Genomic DNA, 15,157 nt, shown 5'->3' with positions numbered 1-15,157 from the left:
TGTGCGTGCGCCGTGCACTCATAAATTTCCTTGTGGGTACGGGCGTCTCCACGCTCCCTTTCTCTCTTGCCGTCTTGTGTGACGTGCTGAGTACTCTTCTGCTCCTTCTCATCCCCACTTTCCTGTCTTTCCCTCTCCCCTGTGCTTCACGTAATTTTGGGGGGCTCACAGTTTGGCGCACTACCTCACCCAGGTGTACTCATTCAGCTTCATCCTCCTTCTCTGTGACGACTACGTATAGCGCCTGCGATCTCTTCTTCTTTCTTTTGTTTCCAGAGTGTTTTCTCTGTGTGACACCACGATCGAAGCATGGCTCAGCGGACAATGCTGACCGCCGTCGTTGGCGTTCTGGTCCTCTGTGTGTGCCTGGTGCAGGCGAAGATCTTCTTCCACGAGGAGTTCAACACGCTGGACGGGTGGGTGCAGTCGGAACACAAGGACGACTACGGCAAAGTCGAACTTTCGGCGGGTGCGCTTCACGTGGATGCCGCCAAGGAGCAGGGCGTGAAGCTCACGGAGGACTCTAAGTTCTACGCCATCTCGAAGGAGCTGCCGACGCCAGTCTCAAACGATGGCAAGCCCCTCGTTATCTCTTTTTCTGTGAAGAACGAGCAGAATCTGAAATGCGGTGGCGCGTACCTCAAGTTCTTCTCCGAACTGAACCAGAAGGACTTACATAGTGAGTCTCCGTACTGGCTGATGTTCGGCCCCGACGTCTGCGGCTTTCAAAATCGCCTGCACTTCATCTTTAACTACAAGGACGAGAACCACCTCTGGAGAAGCTTCTGGAAGTTGAATAAAGAGTTGAATGAAAAAGCCACGCACGTCTACACGGTCCAAATTTCGCCGAATAACACGTATCAGCTGTACGTCGATGGCAAGTACATCCAGGAGGGGTCGTTGGTGGACGAGTGGGAGATGCTGCCGCCAAAGACCATAGCCGACCCTGAGGAGAAGAAGCCGAGCAATTGGATCGAGGATTCAATGATGGATGATCCGTATGACACCAAGCCGGAGGACTGGGACGACGAGCTGCCCACCATCGCCGACGACACGGCTGTAAAACCGGATGACTGGGTCGACGAGGAAGACGGCGAGTGGGAGGCCCCGCGGATTCCAAACCCGAAGTACCGCGGTGCATGGGTGCCTCGCCGCGTCGATAACCCGAACTACAAGGGTGTGTGGAGTCCCCAGCAGATCCCTAACCCAGACTACAAGGAGGATCCAAACCTCTACAAGTCGCCGGCGCCGCTGAAGTACGTCGGCATTGACGTTTGGCAGGTGGAGAGCGGCAGCATCTTTGACAATATCATAATTGGCGACGACCTTCAGGAGGTGCTGAAGGTGGTGGAGAGCACGTACGGCGCCATGGCCGAGGATGAGATGAACCTCATTGAGGCTGAAGCCGAGGAGAGGCAGAGGAAGGAAAGGGAGCAGGAGGAGGAGAATTCCGTGACGGAGCAGGAGGAGGAGAATTCCGTGATGGAGCACGTGGAAGAGGAAACCAAAGCGCCGGCTGCCCTCAACGGCGCCAACGACAATGAAGGTAATCAGGACTCCAATAATGAGGACCTCTAATGCGTGCCTGTGCAGCACTGTAGCCGTACGTCTACGTCTCTGTATTTTACTTTTCTCCCTTCTCCTCTCGCTCGCTCGCAGTCTCTTGCACTTGTGTGCTCTTCAACACTCTCGCAGTATTCTCCCAAAGTGAAGTGAAGCGGAGAAGACTGAAGCAAGTAGGCAAGCGAGATAACCGACACATTCAATGGGGCGTCGTCTTCTCTGCGGGCGAATTGCGGAGGTGAGCGAATCTGCAGTGTCAGACATAGCCCTGTGTAACGCAGTAAACCGAAAAAAAAAACGGCAAGAGAGTGTGCGTGCGTGTGCGTGTGTGGGGGGGGGGTGGTGCTGGCTATCGTTGGGCTCTGCACTCTCGCGTAGCTCCGTATTGTTCTCCTCCTCTCTTTACGTGCCTTCGGTTTTTACTTTCCTTACTTGCCAAGTGCGTGCCTGACACCCCCCTCCCCATATCGACAGTATTACTGGGCTTTTCATACGTGTCGACAAAGGGGGTGCAGGTGCTGCTCGCGTGCGGGAGGAGGAGGAGGAGGGTTGAGGGAGTGAGGCACCAAGAGAAGAGGGAGAAGGAGAGCGTCGGGTACTGCCACAAGGAAGCAGAATGAGCATTCCTTCACTCTGTGTGACGGTGTCGAGCGCACTCTCCCCCTCCCCCTCCCCCCTCTCGGTGGGCGTCTCCGAGTGGATTTCCCTCCTTTATAGCGTAGCAGCTGGTACGTGGGGAGAGAAGTGTCGGATACGTAATTTGTGGCGCAAGTTGACTCCCTCTCTCTCTCTCTCTCGACTGGGGATCCAGGCGAAAAAGGGGGCCTGTGATGATACCAGTGCAGGGCGCGCATCACGTCCTCGCAAAAATGAGACCCAAAGCAGAAGATGCTGAGGTTAACCGAAGGGGTCGAGAGTGCCTTGGTGCACCCTTCCAATGAGCGACTGACTTCCCCAAAATGAGTGGGCGCGATCGCATATATCCTTCATTCCCTTGCGTGGGCTCTCTTCAGAGCTGATGGTGAGACGTTTGGGGTAAACCACTCATGACGGTCCTCGCCGGAATGTAACCCCCAACGGCGTGTCTTCTTTCTCCTCGTTGGACTCCTGACTTCCTCTTCTTTTCGGCTCCCTCTACATCAACTTTTTCACTGTTCTTCCCCCCCTCCCCCCTTTCCTCACTCACTTCCCTCCCAACACCCCGCCCGCAAAAACTCGTATGCCTCTTGGGTGGGCAACAATGTCCAGTGTTTTTGCTGAGCTGACGGCAGGATCATTTTCGTGTGTCGCTAGTGCAAAGGCAACTACCCAGTAAACAATCGGCTGCCCCTACACGCCCTCTTGCCGGGCTGACTCATTTTTCCACACCTTCCATACGTATGTGTGTGTCTGTGCGTGTCTGTGAGCCACTGCCTCTCTCTCCCTCCTTCGCTGAGGCTGCCACGTTCACGCAGACGGGCTCACCTTCTCATAGTTCATACTTTCCTGATTTATTTTCTCTTTCGCTTTTCATCTTCTGGTCTGCTCTTCTGTAAACGGCGCCCACGCGAATCGCCCCGGCTGCCTTCACCCATCTGCTCTGTTTCCTCTTTGCCGGTCGTCCCCGCGTGCTTTTACTATCCCAATCCCCACATCCGCTCTCCCCAATAGGCCAGACCCATGTCGTACTCGGACGTGCGCCAGAAGGTATTTCGCGTGCCAGGCAACATCGTGCTGTCTGTTGGACTCTCGTGGGACTTCGTCGGCGCCGATCCCGTCGACCTGGACCTCAGCGCCGTTTGCTTCACGAAGGAGGGTCGCTTTCTCGATGTGGTCTTCTTCAACCACCTCTTCCCAGAGGGCACGAATGTGACGGCGCTGCAGGAGCACTACATGGTGGACCCCGCACTGCTGCCCTACATGTTTCTGAGCGGCGACAGCACCGTTGGCGGCGAGGACGAGAATCAGCACCCAGGCCTCGCACTCGCCGCACGGCGGTGTCACCAGCAACGGCGACGGAGAGCAGACCCACACGCGGCGACGACTGGTGGTATGTTAGGCACGCGCGACTACACAAACGCGGCAGCGAATGTATTCAATCGCCTCTACGAGGAGGAGCAGCTCGCGGACGTGCAGCGAGCAGCGGATGAGGCGATCGGCTATGACAAGCATGCCGGTGACGATGAGCTGGGTGAGGGCCAGCGACCCTCACGGCGTCGCCAGCGCCATCATCGCGAGCTTGCCGACGAGGTGCTCACGCTCGTAATGAGCAAGATACCGCAGGAGGCGGATGTCATCTTCCTCAGCGTGTCGAGCTACACCGGCCAGGACTTTACAGTGCTGTCGCGGGCGAAGCTGATCATCTATAACGAATCCACAAACGAGCGCGTTGGTGTGATGGACCTGCGACTGACCACGGAAAACGGCACCGCTAACTTGGCTGCCATGTTGATTCGTGTGCCAGCGCCGCAGGAAGAGGGCGTAGCCGGGGTCGATGGGGACGGCTCTCTCGGCAGCGCTGCAGCACAGGAGTGGGATCTGCGAGAGCTCAACGTGCGCACGTTCGGCTACTCTTTTGTGGACACGCTCCCCCTCATGATGGACGTGCTTGGCGTGCCGCGTCAGTCACTCCTGGATGTCCTACAGAACCTGCCGGACTACTCCTTGTCAAAGGCGAAGGCAGAGATTGCGCCCTCGCGACTGTCTGACGTGCGCTTTGGCGTGGGATGGAGCAGCGAGCACGACATCGACGCCTTCCTTGTTTTCCTCGACGAGAACAACAACTACGTCGATCACTTGTATCCAAAGAACGGGAAACTGCGGTCGATCGCGCGGGACGCGGCTCGACACTCTGGCGACGCGCTTTGCGGTTCCACCTCTGCCGGGGATGAGGAGTTCATCGATCTACTGACGTACCGCGTGCCGGACAACGTGGGAAGCATCGTTGTCGGTGCCGTCTGGATGGAGTCGTTTGGTGCCGCAAAGCGGACGTGCAACTCCATCTTTGACGTGCCGGACTTGTATCTGCGCCTGCAAAACCGCACGGTCATGAATCCGCACTCGATGGAGGTCGACCGCTGGCTGGTCAACCGTGAAGCTCACGACCAGAAGATTACGAAGCGGCTGCCGACCACGTACAAGGACGCCGAGCATAGGGAGCAACCAGTGCGTGCGGTGGTGCTCGGTGCGTTGATGAAGACTGGCACGCAGTCCTTCGATTCGCTTTTCCCCAACGGCCGCCGCATTGATCAGCACTTCCGTACGCACCGACCCCCTCTTTCAGAGGGCGATGATGGCGCCGTGTCGGAGCTCGAGGCGGATTGCGAGGAGGAGGTCCCGCTGTTTCAGCTGGTGCCCATTCACCAGTATGTCCCAGTCGACCCACGTGACGGCTTTGCGCGCATGATCCCGTACTTGCAGTGCATGGTGGCCTATGCTGCAACGATCGAACGGGATATTCTTACGGCGGTGCACTGTCGGGGTGCCGAGGACGAGGCTGCGCGCCTCGGTATCGCCACTCCATACTCTGTCCTGGGGAGCAGCGGGGTTTCTGCGCTGAACACGACGACCGGCACTAAAGACACACGTCTCGCGCTAAGCAGCGAACACAACATGGTAGGCTGGAACCCCGTTACCAGTGCCTCCGTGCGCCGCGCCAATCGTGACGAGACGGCGACCAAAGCTGCGCGTGAGCGGGATGCGAAGGACAAGGCAGCAACCACGGCGCTGCGCAACCGTTATGGTCGTATGTGGTCAGAGATGAAGTACTACGACAACCGCACCGATCTTTTTGCCATTGCCGTTCAGTTCTTGGAAGTCGTGGAGGTGCACCCGCAGATGCCGGATCGTTTTCAGTGCCACGGTGAGGTGTGGGTGTTTGGCCAGACCAACTGCATCGTTCCGGCGCACGGCCGCGTCTCCGCCTTGGACAACAAGCCATACCGATCCCCGATCCTCGTCGATCGCGAGAAGCTCGTGTGGGCCGACGCACACCAGGGCAGCAGTAGCTGTGGCTACTTCATTGTGCACAAGTATGACCGACTGCGCGTTATGCTGTTTGAGACGGCATCTGTCGGCGTGGCAGACTTGGATCTCCTCTCCATGAACGCCTTGTGGAACAGCGAGGGCGACGAGCGACTCACTAGTCTCTCAGATCGATTCAATCCCATCGAGTGCAGTGTGCAGCTTACTGGCGGTTCCAGTGTCATGGACACCGGAATGCTTGTCTACAGGGGTGAGGTGCGGCTGCGCGTGTCACGGGTGCCACTGAACGCAGCCATGATCGCACTGCAGCGGCAGGCGGACAAACTTAACGCGCAGCACAGACACGTGCACGAGTTGCAGAAACGCTACGAGGAGCGGTACTACAACAAGCAGTACCAGCCTTGCGTCATCATGTGAGGTGGAGACATCTGCGCTATGGATAACGTGCGGAGACGCGCTCACGTGGCCTAGGCACCCCACGGCTTTAGAAGGGGAAGCGAGGGAAAGGAGGGAGAAGGCCGTGTGTGGGAGTGCTTGAAGGCCCTCTCGGTTGGTCTGATGTCGCTCTCGTCCCTCCTATACGCCTTGCAACACGGCTGCCCGCCCTCTTTTTGCTCTCTTTTTTCTCTTTTTTTTTCGCGACACGTGGCTGTGAAGTCCTCTGCCCCTGTCTTATCGTGCCGCGCTCCTTGCCGCCTCACTCCTGCGATGCCAAGTTCGCTACTTCTCTTCTTACGCCCTTCCCTCTCTTGCTGTTGTAGTGGCGCCTGTCCTTTGCTTCATCGGCTCTCCAAAGATGTGGCTTGGGGTGGATTGTTTCATGCAGTGCTGCTTCTCCCTGTGCGGTGACTGGCACCGTGTGTGGCGAGTGGAGTCAGTAGCTCACGGAGACCAAGAGAGAGAGAGAGCGGGAAAGAGCAGTGGAGGCATGCTCAGCGCAGGGTTGCTATGGTATTTCTCTTGATGAGTTGTCGTGGTAAGGCAAAGCTGCCGCTATAGACTGTAGAGCTGAAGAAATTGTAGAGGCTTCTTTGAGCTGGTTAGCTGCCCCATCACAGCGTGGTTGTGCCAGTCGCCGCTGTGTGTGTAGGTGGGGGAGGGGAGGGGAGGAGGGGCACATAACGCGGGGAAGTGGCCAAGATGCAGTGCTGACCCGCAGCTTTGTACTGTAGCCTTCCCTCTCTATTACCCTCACCTGAGCGGGTGAGGCCGTGCAAGTCCACTGTGTATGCCGTGCTCGGGAAGGGGGAGTTTCTTGTCTCCTTTGCCGATGTCCGTGCGACTGTTCACCAACTAAAACAGCATCCTCTGTGTTTTCCAACTCCTCTTCCACGCTCTTCGTCTCCCTGTTCTTCGCTTTCTTCCATCCAACCTCTGCTGCGGCCCCACAAAGTGTACCCATTCACGGCATCACAAGGAGAATTTCTCAGTGGCTCAAGGCGCAGCTCGCTTTAACTCACGCACGTTTCTGCAGTCAACTCATCTTTTGTTGCTGACCCATCATGGCATCCGACCCGGTAGACATCAAGCTGGACCTCGAGAGGGAGTGCCTGGCGAACGAGTGCGCCACGAAGATGGCGGCGTACAATGCGTGTCTGGACCGCATCAAGTCCGTTGCGCCCGAAAAGGAGCCGCACTGTTATAATCAGTACTTTGACATCGTGCACTGCGTGGACGTGTGTGTCGACCCGAAGCTGTGGCCAACGCTCAAGTAAGCGAAGGGTGTAGTGGAGCAGTGTTGCTTGAAGAAGCGATGACTCGTATCGTGTGAGCATGTCTGACGGCAGCTCCCCGTGTGCTGTTGTGGGATAGTCGCGGCCTCTTTGCTGCGTGATGCCGCTTACTGCAAAGCAGACAGCCCCACACGCTAGTCACCACCACTGCGCAACGTTGTTTTCGAGTCCTGCTGTGATGACCGAGGCTCACGAGGCAGCGGCAGTGGTGGTGTGCTGTTGCTGGTGAACCCGCAGTCTCACGAGCGTGATTGCCAGTTTTGTGTGTGTGTGTGTGTGTGTGTGTGTTTACTTCGCACCTACTTAGCATCTAAAGAAGTTTTCTTCTCTAGTAGTATCACACGTAGTCTCGAGAGAGGGAGTGGGGGGATTACGTCAAAGTGAGGGTGTGGGCCCTTCGACTTAACGGGAAAAAAGTGCAATGGCGGCGAAACAAAGTGAAAAAAGGCTGCCGCGGGCCGCCCTCGCTCTTTGTTGCCTGTCTGTATCGTGTGCGTGGGCACGAAACTCACGACGGCGAGGCGTTCTCCTTTGCTTGGGCGCCTTTCGAGTGTATCCTGGTGATTGAATCCGGGATGTGGCCTGCCGCGTGCAGGTGATGCAGTCTCAGGCGACAGTGTCACGCCTGACCCATTTCGCTTCTCTTTTGCTCTGGTCTTCCGAGTTTCACTTTGCTACCTCCTCCGTTCCTTTACCTCTCTCGCTGCGCTATCCACTCTCTAGTACCCCCTGTTGCCCACCCACTCACCCCCCTCTCCTCCACTTGTATGTTGCGCAGTTCTCTTTCCCCCAACCCCCAAGCCCAGTCACAGCGAGCCGCTTTTCATCACTGGCTGGATGCTGCAATACTCCCGTCACCCGTCTGCGTCACGCCGCCGCTTCCTCTGAGCGGGTCTTCCCCCCACCCCCTCTGTACTTAACTGGACTCTCACATACAGACGTACACACATCAGCTACTTTACTCCCCCTCTCTCTGTTTCCCCCCTCGCGCATTCTCATTTCTTCAGCTCTCACCGCATAACACGTGAGTTGTGCATAGCCAGTAGAGTCATTCGGACCAAAGGTGCCACTGCTACACCGGTACCCCCCCTCCCCCTCATACTTGCTCCTCCCCTTTCTCTCTCTTCGCACTTCATAGGCAGCGGAGGGAGAGTGCGACAGCAGGTGGCGTCAGTGCATCTTCCGTATCGGACTGCTTTGACCCAAACACATCGACTCGCTTTGTTTTCGTTGTTGCTCTCCGACTTCGGCACTACACTTCTTCTACAGTTCACTTTGATCATGTCTTGTTGGATTACTTCGCACTAGCACTGTCTCTCTCTCTCTGTCTGTCTGTGGATGCTCTTCACCCCCCCCTCTCCCTCTCTCTCTTCCGCTCCGCACGACTCCCCGTCCTCACCAGCGACTCCTGATTTTGGCCCTCCACATTTTTCTTTTTTTTTTGCCTTTTTGGGGGCGTATATTGACGCGTGCTTCTTCTCCCACCTCAGCCTGAGTGGCACACACACACACACACGCACGCCCGCAGCTCTTTGTGAGTGCCTGGCTACGCTCGCAGGGGACCCCCGCCACACTTTTCTCCCTGTGATTTCAGTGACGCCGAGCCTTTCAGCTCTCAAGTAGCGACGGTCTGAGACACCTTCACCATTTCCCCTCTTTCTCCGTACTACCTCTCTTCTGGGCTGTGGTTTGCATCCTGTTCTTTTCCTTTCCTCGCTTCCCAATACGGTACAGCGGCCGTGACGAAAAGGCACCTCGAGGGACATATCCAGCGGGCCCTTTCGCGGTTTGATCTGGAGGGGAGGCAAGCAAGGATAAGACGTTCGTGCATTGCGCTCTCAGTGGCTCTCTCTCTCCCTATCTCTGAGCGAGTGGACAGCGGAAAAGAGCGATGGGCAACGCTTGCCCCTTCTTACATCCACAACTCTCCACCCACCTCCATTTCGTAGTGTTTTTTGCGTTTTGCTTGTGAGGCACTTCTGCCTTCTTGCTGATTTTCTCTCCCCTCTTCTTCGTCCTCGTTACTTAGTGATTCGATGCTGCTCGTGCTCCTCCATATCGCTCTCCCTCCCCTCCCCTCTCCGCATTCCAGTAAGCAGCGCTGAGGATGCACTACTTCTTCTTAGAGAAGCAGAGCTCTCTTACGCAGCGGTGGCAAGTGCGGCAGGTGGCCTTTGACAGCAAGTACCGGTACCTCTACTACACAAAGTCGCTAAGTCGTGTGGATATTGAGGAGGTCATGACCCGCAGCCATGAAGGCGACCACACTTTCGCAGTGTCTCCCAACGCCTCCAGTGGCACTTCCAGTCGAAAAGTGAAGTGGAGCGGGAAGGTCAAAGTGACGCAGCTGCGCTACGCGGCTGATGAATACATTGTTGCACCTGGCAGCAGCGACTTTGACGAGCGCATCTTGCTCACCCTCGTCGTGGTCGGCTACGAGCGGCCCTTGCAGAGTCACCGTTACCGTGGCAAGGTGGCGAGCTCCGGTAGCCGCAGCATCGGTGGAACGTCCGAGAAGAGCTTTTCCTTGTGGAGCTCCGCCTCGCGGCGCCGCAGCACGTCTCACCTCAGCTCTGTGCGTCTCGGAGACAGTGACGGTGATACCGATGAGGATGACGCGTTGAAGACAATGGGCGTGAACCAGCCACTGCTACCGAGTGCTGAGCATGAGGTGCCGGAACCCGAGCCACCGTCAGGATTCCTGCACCTGCCGAGCTACCCGGTGAACGAGTCCCTCGACGACGGCTTCGAGGACGAGGAGGAGAACTTGTTCAGGGACATCGACCTCGTGCCAGACGACGACGAGAACGATGAGGAGACGTCCGCGACGGCCTCAGAGGCGGAGACGGAGGAAGGAAGCGACGACTGCGACGTGGATGACGGCAATGACGTGGCGCTCAACTCACCCCCATCAACACCGACAGGCAGCACGCGGAGTGGCTACAGCTTCTTCAGTCGGCGCCAACGAAATCCAGCAGGTGGTGGTAACACAAAGGACGAAAAGATGGTGCAGCTGCAGTTTCGCGCAGCCAACTACGAGGTATTCCGCATCGTCAGCCTGCGCGTTCGTCAGGCGTTGGTGCGCCACGGTCTGTGCGGCCCGCTGCACGCAGGGCTTCCACCCTACGACCCCCGCAACGGTATTGCACTTGCAACGGTCCCCCTGCACCTGCGCCACGCCTTCCGGCGTCTCAACGACGTTGTCTTCTACTCTCTCCAGATTGGTCACGTCGTCTACGTGCGGCAGCAGCGTGAGGTACGCGGGATGGAGGGCTATCTCTGTATTACACACGACTCCATCCTGCTGCTGCAGCTGGACGGCAAGTGCCCTCGCTGGTTGGACCTGGAGGACATCGTCGGCGTGCAGTACGTGCTGCGCAGCAACCACTCCTTCATCTCGATCCGGGCGGCGGAGCCGTACCCTGACTTCGTGTTCATCCCTATTATCCCGAGCTACCCACCCAACTCTACCTTCAATTCGGAGGAATGTGTAGAGGGCATTGTGAGCATGGTGCGGCGCCTTCTCATGCAACGCCTGCGTGCTGGTGAGGTGGTGGCGCTGGCCCCAGTCTCCAGCCACAGTCTCTCTGTTCAAACCGCCGAGGACATTGACGAGTATGATGCCCTCTGCCATATCAGCGACTTGTCGAACACGTACACGGACGTGTTCAAGTATATTGCGCAGGAGCAGAGCACTGGTGCCGTTCCGCTGCGCTGGCGCTGGGGTAACTCCAAGACCCCGAGCCACTTTACTTTCAAGCGGGACCTCTACCACGCCTTGGAGCGCGAGGATGGAGAGGACAGTGAGGACGACGACGAGGCCGCCCTTAGCCGCTCGCAGCGCCGGCCGTTTGTAGGCTCCGCCTCCGCGTCGCATGTGCACATGGTAGAGTCGCTGGTGCCGTCGCGGCAGCAGCAGCACCTGAGCACCGGTGGGGGTGTTCTCGTCGCTCCTGTCGCTGCTCCCGAGAATCACGGCGCCATCTATGTGCGCGCGGCGGCGCCCGATACCCCGTTTAACGCATCCTCCTGTGCTGCCCCGCAGCCGTTGCGCTCAGCCCTACCGCGAGAGGACTTGTGCTCCAATGCGAGCTTCATGCCAGCCACCATGACGCAGCTGATGGCACCGCCGTCCCGTGTCGCAGAGCTGCGGGCGAAGAAGAAACTGCTCGTTACCCGCACAGATCGCCGTAGTGCCAGCGCAGCGGAGGCCGCAGTGCATGCCTCTGGAGGCCATCTGCCTCCTCAGGCAGCAGGCATCACTGCAGAAACGGGTCTAGGGCGGTCACCAGAAGCAGCAGCGGCTCCACAGAGCACCCCCGCTGCAGCGTCGGTTGTCAGTGCGCCTCCAAAAGGTGCTACTCTGCCGACGCTTCCGCCACGCTCCAGCACGAGCAGCCGGGCATCCGCCATCGGCGAGTCACTGGCGTCGCCGTGTCCGGCATCCCAAAGCGATGCTCAAAGTGCGTCGCCCATGCCTGTGGTCACGCGCTCCGCCTCCTCCAAGCCGAACACTTACGGTCTGATCCCCTCTCAGCATCACCCAGACCCTGCGACTCTTGACTTCTGGTTCTCGATGGCGGCGCCGCCTGTTGCACCGGTCGCCACCGCGCAGAAGGGGCTTCACCTGAGCGACATCCACTCATCCATCCAGCATGGACAGCTGTCCACGCACCAACAGTTGGAGACCCCGTCGACTGACACGGCGTCTGGGGAGCAGGAGCGTCTTGGTGTTGTGCCACCAGCGATTCAGCGCGGCACGTCTGCCGCACCGGCGGCTTCGACAGTGAAGATGACTGATGGCGCTTCTAGAAGCGTCGGCAGCCACCTCACGTTAGCAACAGCATCAGTTGGCGCCACCCCTGCCTCATACTCCTTCACTTCCTCACCGATCGGCGGCGGTCGCCTTTACGGCTTCACGCAGCGGGCGCAGTCGCCGTCTGCGGGCCACGGTGACACCGCCACGAACCGCAGCTGCTCCCCGAAGGAGGTATCACACACGGCTGAGAACATGTCCAACAACAGGGCGAGCAACGAAGATGAGGAGAGCGATGAGGACTTTGACAGCGAGGATATGGAGGACATGCTGCAGCGTCCCGAGTCTCGCGCACCCCCCGCTGCAGCCGGGACTACAGCACCTGCCGCTGCGGCGGCTTCAGGTGCGGCAGGCGGGGCCTCCTCGGGAGTTGCCAGTTCCACGGCTGCTGCCGACAGGAAGGACGGTGTGGTAATGAGAACCGACGGTGCGGCATTTGTGCCCGTTGACGGCGGTGTTGTGACGCAGGTGGTATTGACGGCGGAGATGCTCCCCGGGTACGGCGGGGATCGAGACGAGGATCAACGAAGTGACGCTGCGTCTGCACCCTCCCCATGTCTGCAGGCCCTGCCTGAGATGGCGGCCTTCATCCCCTCAGCTGCCTTACATCGCTGAGAGGGGAGGGTGAAGACGCAACGCTCAGGGTGGATAGTGCAGCGGCGACCCTCTTTGAGCGTCTCTGGATGGATTGAGTGTTGGGCATCACGCACACCGAGACATCGGTGTCTGTGAGCCGCCGTGCCTTTTGCTTATTCGCTCATTGGGACACTCCCATGCTCGCTGGCCAACACTGTAGGCAGCTCAAATGGGGGAGGGGTCGAATAGGTGCGCTGAGCCCGCATCCGTTGACCACTTATTTCTCAGCGGAGCCCATTCATCGCTGGTTCGTCATCGCACCTTCAACCCCTTTTTAGCTTTCTTGGCGCCGCCATCCTGAGTGCCCCCAATAGTGTCGGGTGTCAGCCGTTACAGGGTGATTCGCGTGGTTGGTCTCGCATGCATGGTTCGCTGTTGGGCTCGATATCTGCCGCTCGCTTGCCTCATCGTTGTGCGAGGGTATACAACACGCGGACGCCGCCACGCATTTCGGCTCTGCTCTTGTCTTCGTCCCCTTCGGTAGTGGCAGAAAGCCTCAAGAAGTTCTCGCGACTTTCGGCCCGCGTGGTTGCCCTGTTGGCTTCTCCTTTTTGTCTTCAGCGTTGGCATCGGTGGCGCTTTTCGTTTTCTTTTTAGTCAGTGCCGTTGTCTTTCGCTCACTCGCGCAGCCCGTGCGTTTCAACCTCCTTCATCAGCAATGAGCTCAAACGCAGGAATGGAAGGCACCCAATCGACCACTATGGTGCTGTGGGTAGTGGAGCGAAGTCGTACGTGAACAGCTGCTCTCAGCCTCCTGCCAGCCAAATCCTCACACGACGCACCCCCTCTCTCAGTGCTTCTCATTCACGTCTCTCCCTCGCTCCCGATTCGCCTTTTTTCTGATCGTCTTGTACGTTCACGCCGCTCTTTCGCTCCTGCACAGATGCACACGCACACCCAAGCGTACGCATGCAGCCCCCTCATCGGCACGACTTAGATGCAGTGCTTCAGATAACCTCTCCGCTCCGTAGCAACAAGCCGCCCCAAAACTAACACCTACACCATCTCTGTTTCTCTCTGTCAGCTTGTAGCAGAGGCGAAAGCCCTCTTTGAGAAAGCAACGTTTTTTCTCCTTCCTCTCCACCTCTTCAGGTCACCACCATACAGCCGGAGTCCAGCACGCACTCCCTCCGTGCATTCTGCGTCTTTCTCTTCCCCGCCCATCACTTCTTAGTGGTTTCCATTTCCCGCCGCCTCCTGTTCTCTGCCTCACGTAGCGCAGTCTTTGTTGTCTCTATGTTCTCTCCTTCATCTCTGCATAGAAGGCATCCCTGTTGACGGAGGGGCAGGACCGTGCGTGGTGTCGGGGGCTCAGCGCTGCCTCTGTGGGGGGACGCCAGGCAGCCCCCCTTGCCCCTCCCTAATGCCGAATCGCCCTCTGGCGGTGGCAGGGCCAAGTGCCGAAGACGCCGGGTGGCCAGCGCGATGTGCCGCTGCTGATGCCGGCGGCCAGGTCCTGGATGTCGTTGCTTTGGAGCGGCCTGCGACCGTGCACACGTCTGTGCCACCCACGCGACGGGCAGCGTGCCCACGGAGCTCGAGTGCACCTCACCCGGCCCCGACTGCCTACTGGCAGGGTGCCTGGGCCGCCTCCGTGGGACGCACCCGGTGGCAGTCCGCGGGGCGGGGCGGACGGTGGGGCGGACGGTGGGGCGGTGACACTCTTCCCAGGCTGCCGGGTGTGCGTTGCTGTGGCGCGTGTCTACGGCAGGGAGCGGGCCCGCTCAAAATCGAAGGACGGTGGTCGCGGCGACATGTTCAGGGCACCCTTTGTGTGTGTGTGTGTGTGTGTGTACGTGTGCATGTGGGCATTTTGGTTCTGCTTACTCCTCTGTCTCTTTTTGCCTGACCAGTAGTTGATCTTCATCCTCCTGGATCTGCTGTTCTTGACGTATTGCTCACACCGCATGAAGAGGCCACTGCGTGCGTTCTAGGTGATGTCGACAAGCAGCCGGGGTAGAGTTTGTCCACTCGGTCTCGTTCTCGCCGTGGGCCTGGCGCCCTCTACCTCCCTTTGTTGGTCTGCATGGCGCTCTTTGAGACTTTCCTTCACTCTCATCTCCCCGCGCCCCCCCCATCGCTGCTTATCGCGTGCGCCCACTCTGCAGTGTACACACCGCACTACTCTCGTGTACACGTTTTGTCCTCCTCTTCGTTGTGTCCGTCTGCCGCTGAGCCTCGGACGCACAACAGGAGCCAAAGGAACGGCGCATCGAGCCACTCTCCCCGGTTGGGCTCGTGGCTCCCCACACCCTTCGTGGGTGTGCTGTAGGTTTTTAGTGTGGTGGGTACCACCTCTTCAGTACAGGCGAGCCACCTCACATTGCGCTTGTCTCACGGACACTGCCTGTCTCCCTCCTCCCCATAAGACGAAATACCTCTGATTCCGACTAACGCACACCGATTTACCCCTTCCCCCCTCCCCCCACCCCACTCACAGCTGAAG

General features: G+C 58.5%; 4 protein-coding genes across 4 annotated transcripts, besides 1 other annotated feature; all 4 read left to right on the top strand.

The window, feature by feature from the left end:
* Window positions 1-309: 309 nt before the first annotated feature.
* LPMP_312430 (calreticulin, putative) lies at window positions 310-1,578 on the top strand (the record flags this gene model as incomplete). The annotated part of the gene is made up of 1 exon (XM_010703329.1): window positions 310-1,578. One exon carries the CDS (start codon window positions 310-312, stop codon window positions 1,576-1,578), a length of 1,269 nt encoding a protein of 422 aa, XP_010701631.1.
* A 1,644-nt stretch (window positions 1,579-3,222) lies between these two features.
* On the top strand, window positions 3,223-5,943 carry LPMP_312420 (hypothetical protein; the record flags this gene model as incomplete). The annotated part of the gene is made up of 1 exon (XM_010703328.1): window positions 3,223-5,943. The coding sequence occupies one exon, from the start codon at window positions 3,223-3,225 to the stop codon at window positions 5,941-5,943; it is 2,721 nt and encodes a 906-aa protein (XP_010701630.1).
* A 1,085-nt stretch (window positions 5,944-7,028) lies between these two features.
* On the top strand, window positions 7,029-7,241 carry LPMP_312410 (ubiquinol-cytochrome-c reductase-like protein; the record flags this gene model as incomplete). Its single annotated transcript, XM_010703327.1, has 1 exon — window positions 7,029-7,241. One exon carries the CDS (start codon window positions 7,029-7,031, stop codon window positions 7,239-7,241), a length of 213 nt encoding a protein of 70 aa, XP_010701629.1.
* A 2,125-nt stretch (window positions 7,242-9,366) lies between these two features.
* Window positions 9,367-12,690, top strand: LPMP_312400 (hypothetical protein; the record flags this gene model as incomplete). The annotated part of the gene is made up of 1 exon (XM_010703326.1): window positions 9,367-12,690. One exon carries the CDS (start codon window positions 9,367-9,369, stop codon window positions 12,688-12,690), a length of 3,324 nt encoding a protein of 1,107 aa, XP_010701628.1.
* Window positions 12,691-13,980: 1,290 nt separating this feature from the next.
* Window positions 13,981-14,420: a repeat region.
* Window positions 14,421-15,157: the final 737 nt, after the last annotated feature.

This window comes from Leishmania panamensis (assembly GCF_000755165.1).
Source record: "Leishmania panamensis strain MHOM/PA/94/PSC-1 chromosome 31 sequence".
Taxonomy (NCBI): domain Eukaryota; phylum Euglenozoa; class Kinetoplastea; order Trypanosomatida; family Trypanosomatidae; genus Leishmania; species Leishmania panamensis.
The sequence above is the reverse complement of the archived record's forward strand: the minus strand, read 5'-3'. Positions and strand labels throughout refer to the sequence as shown.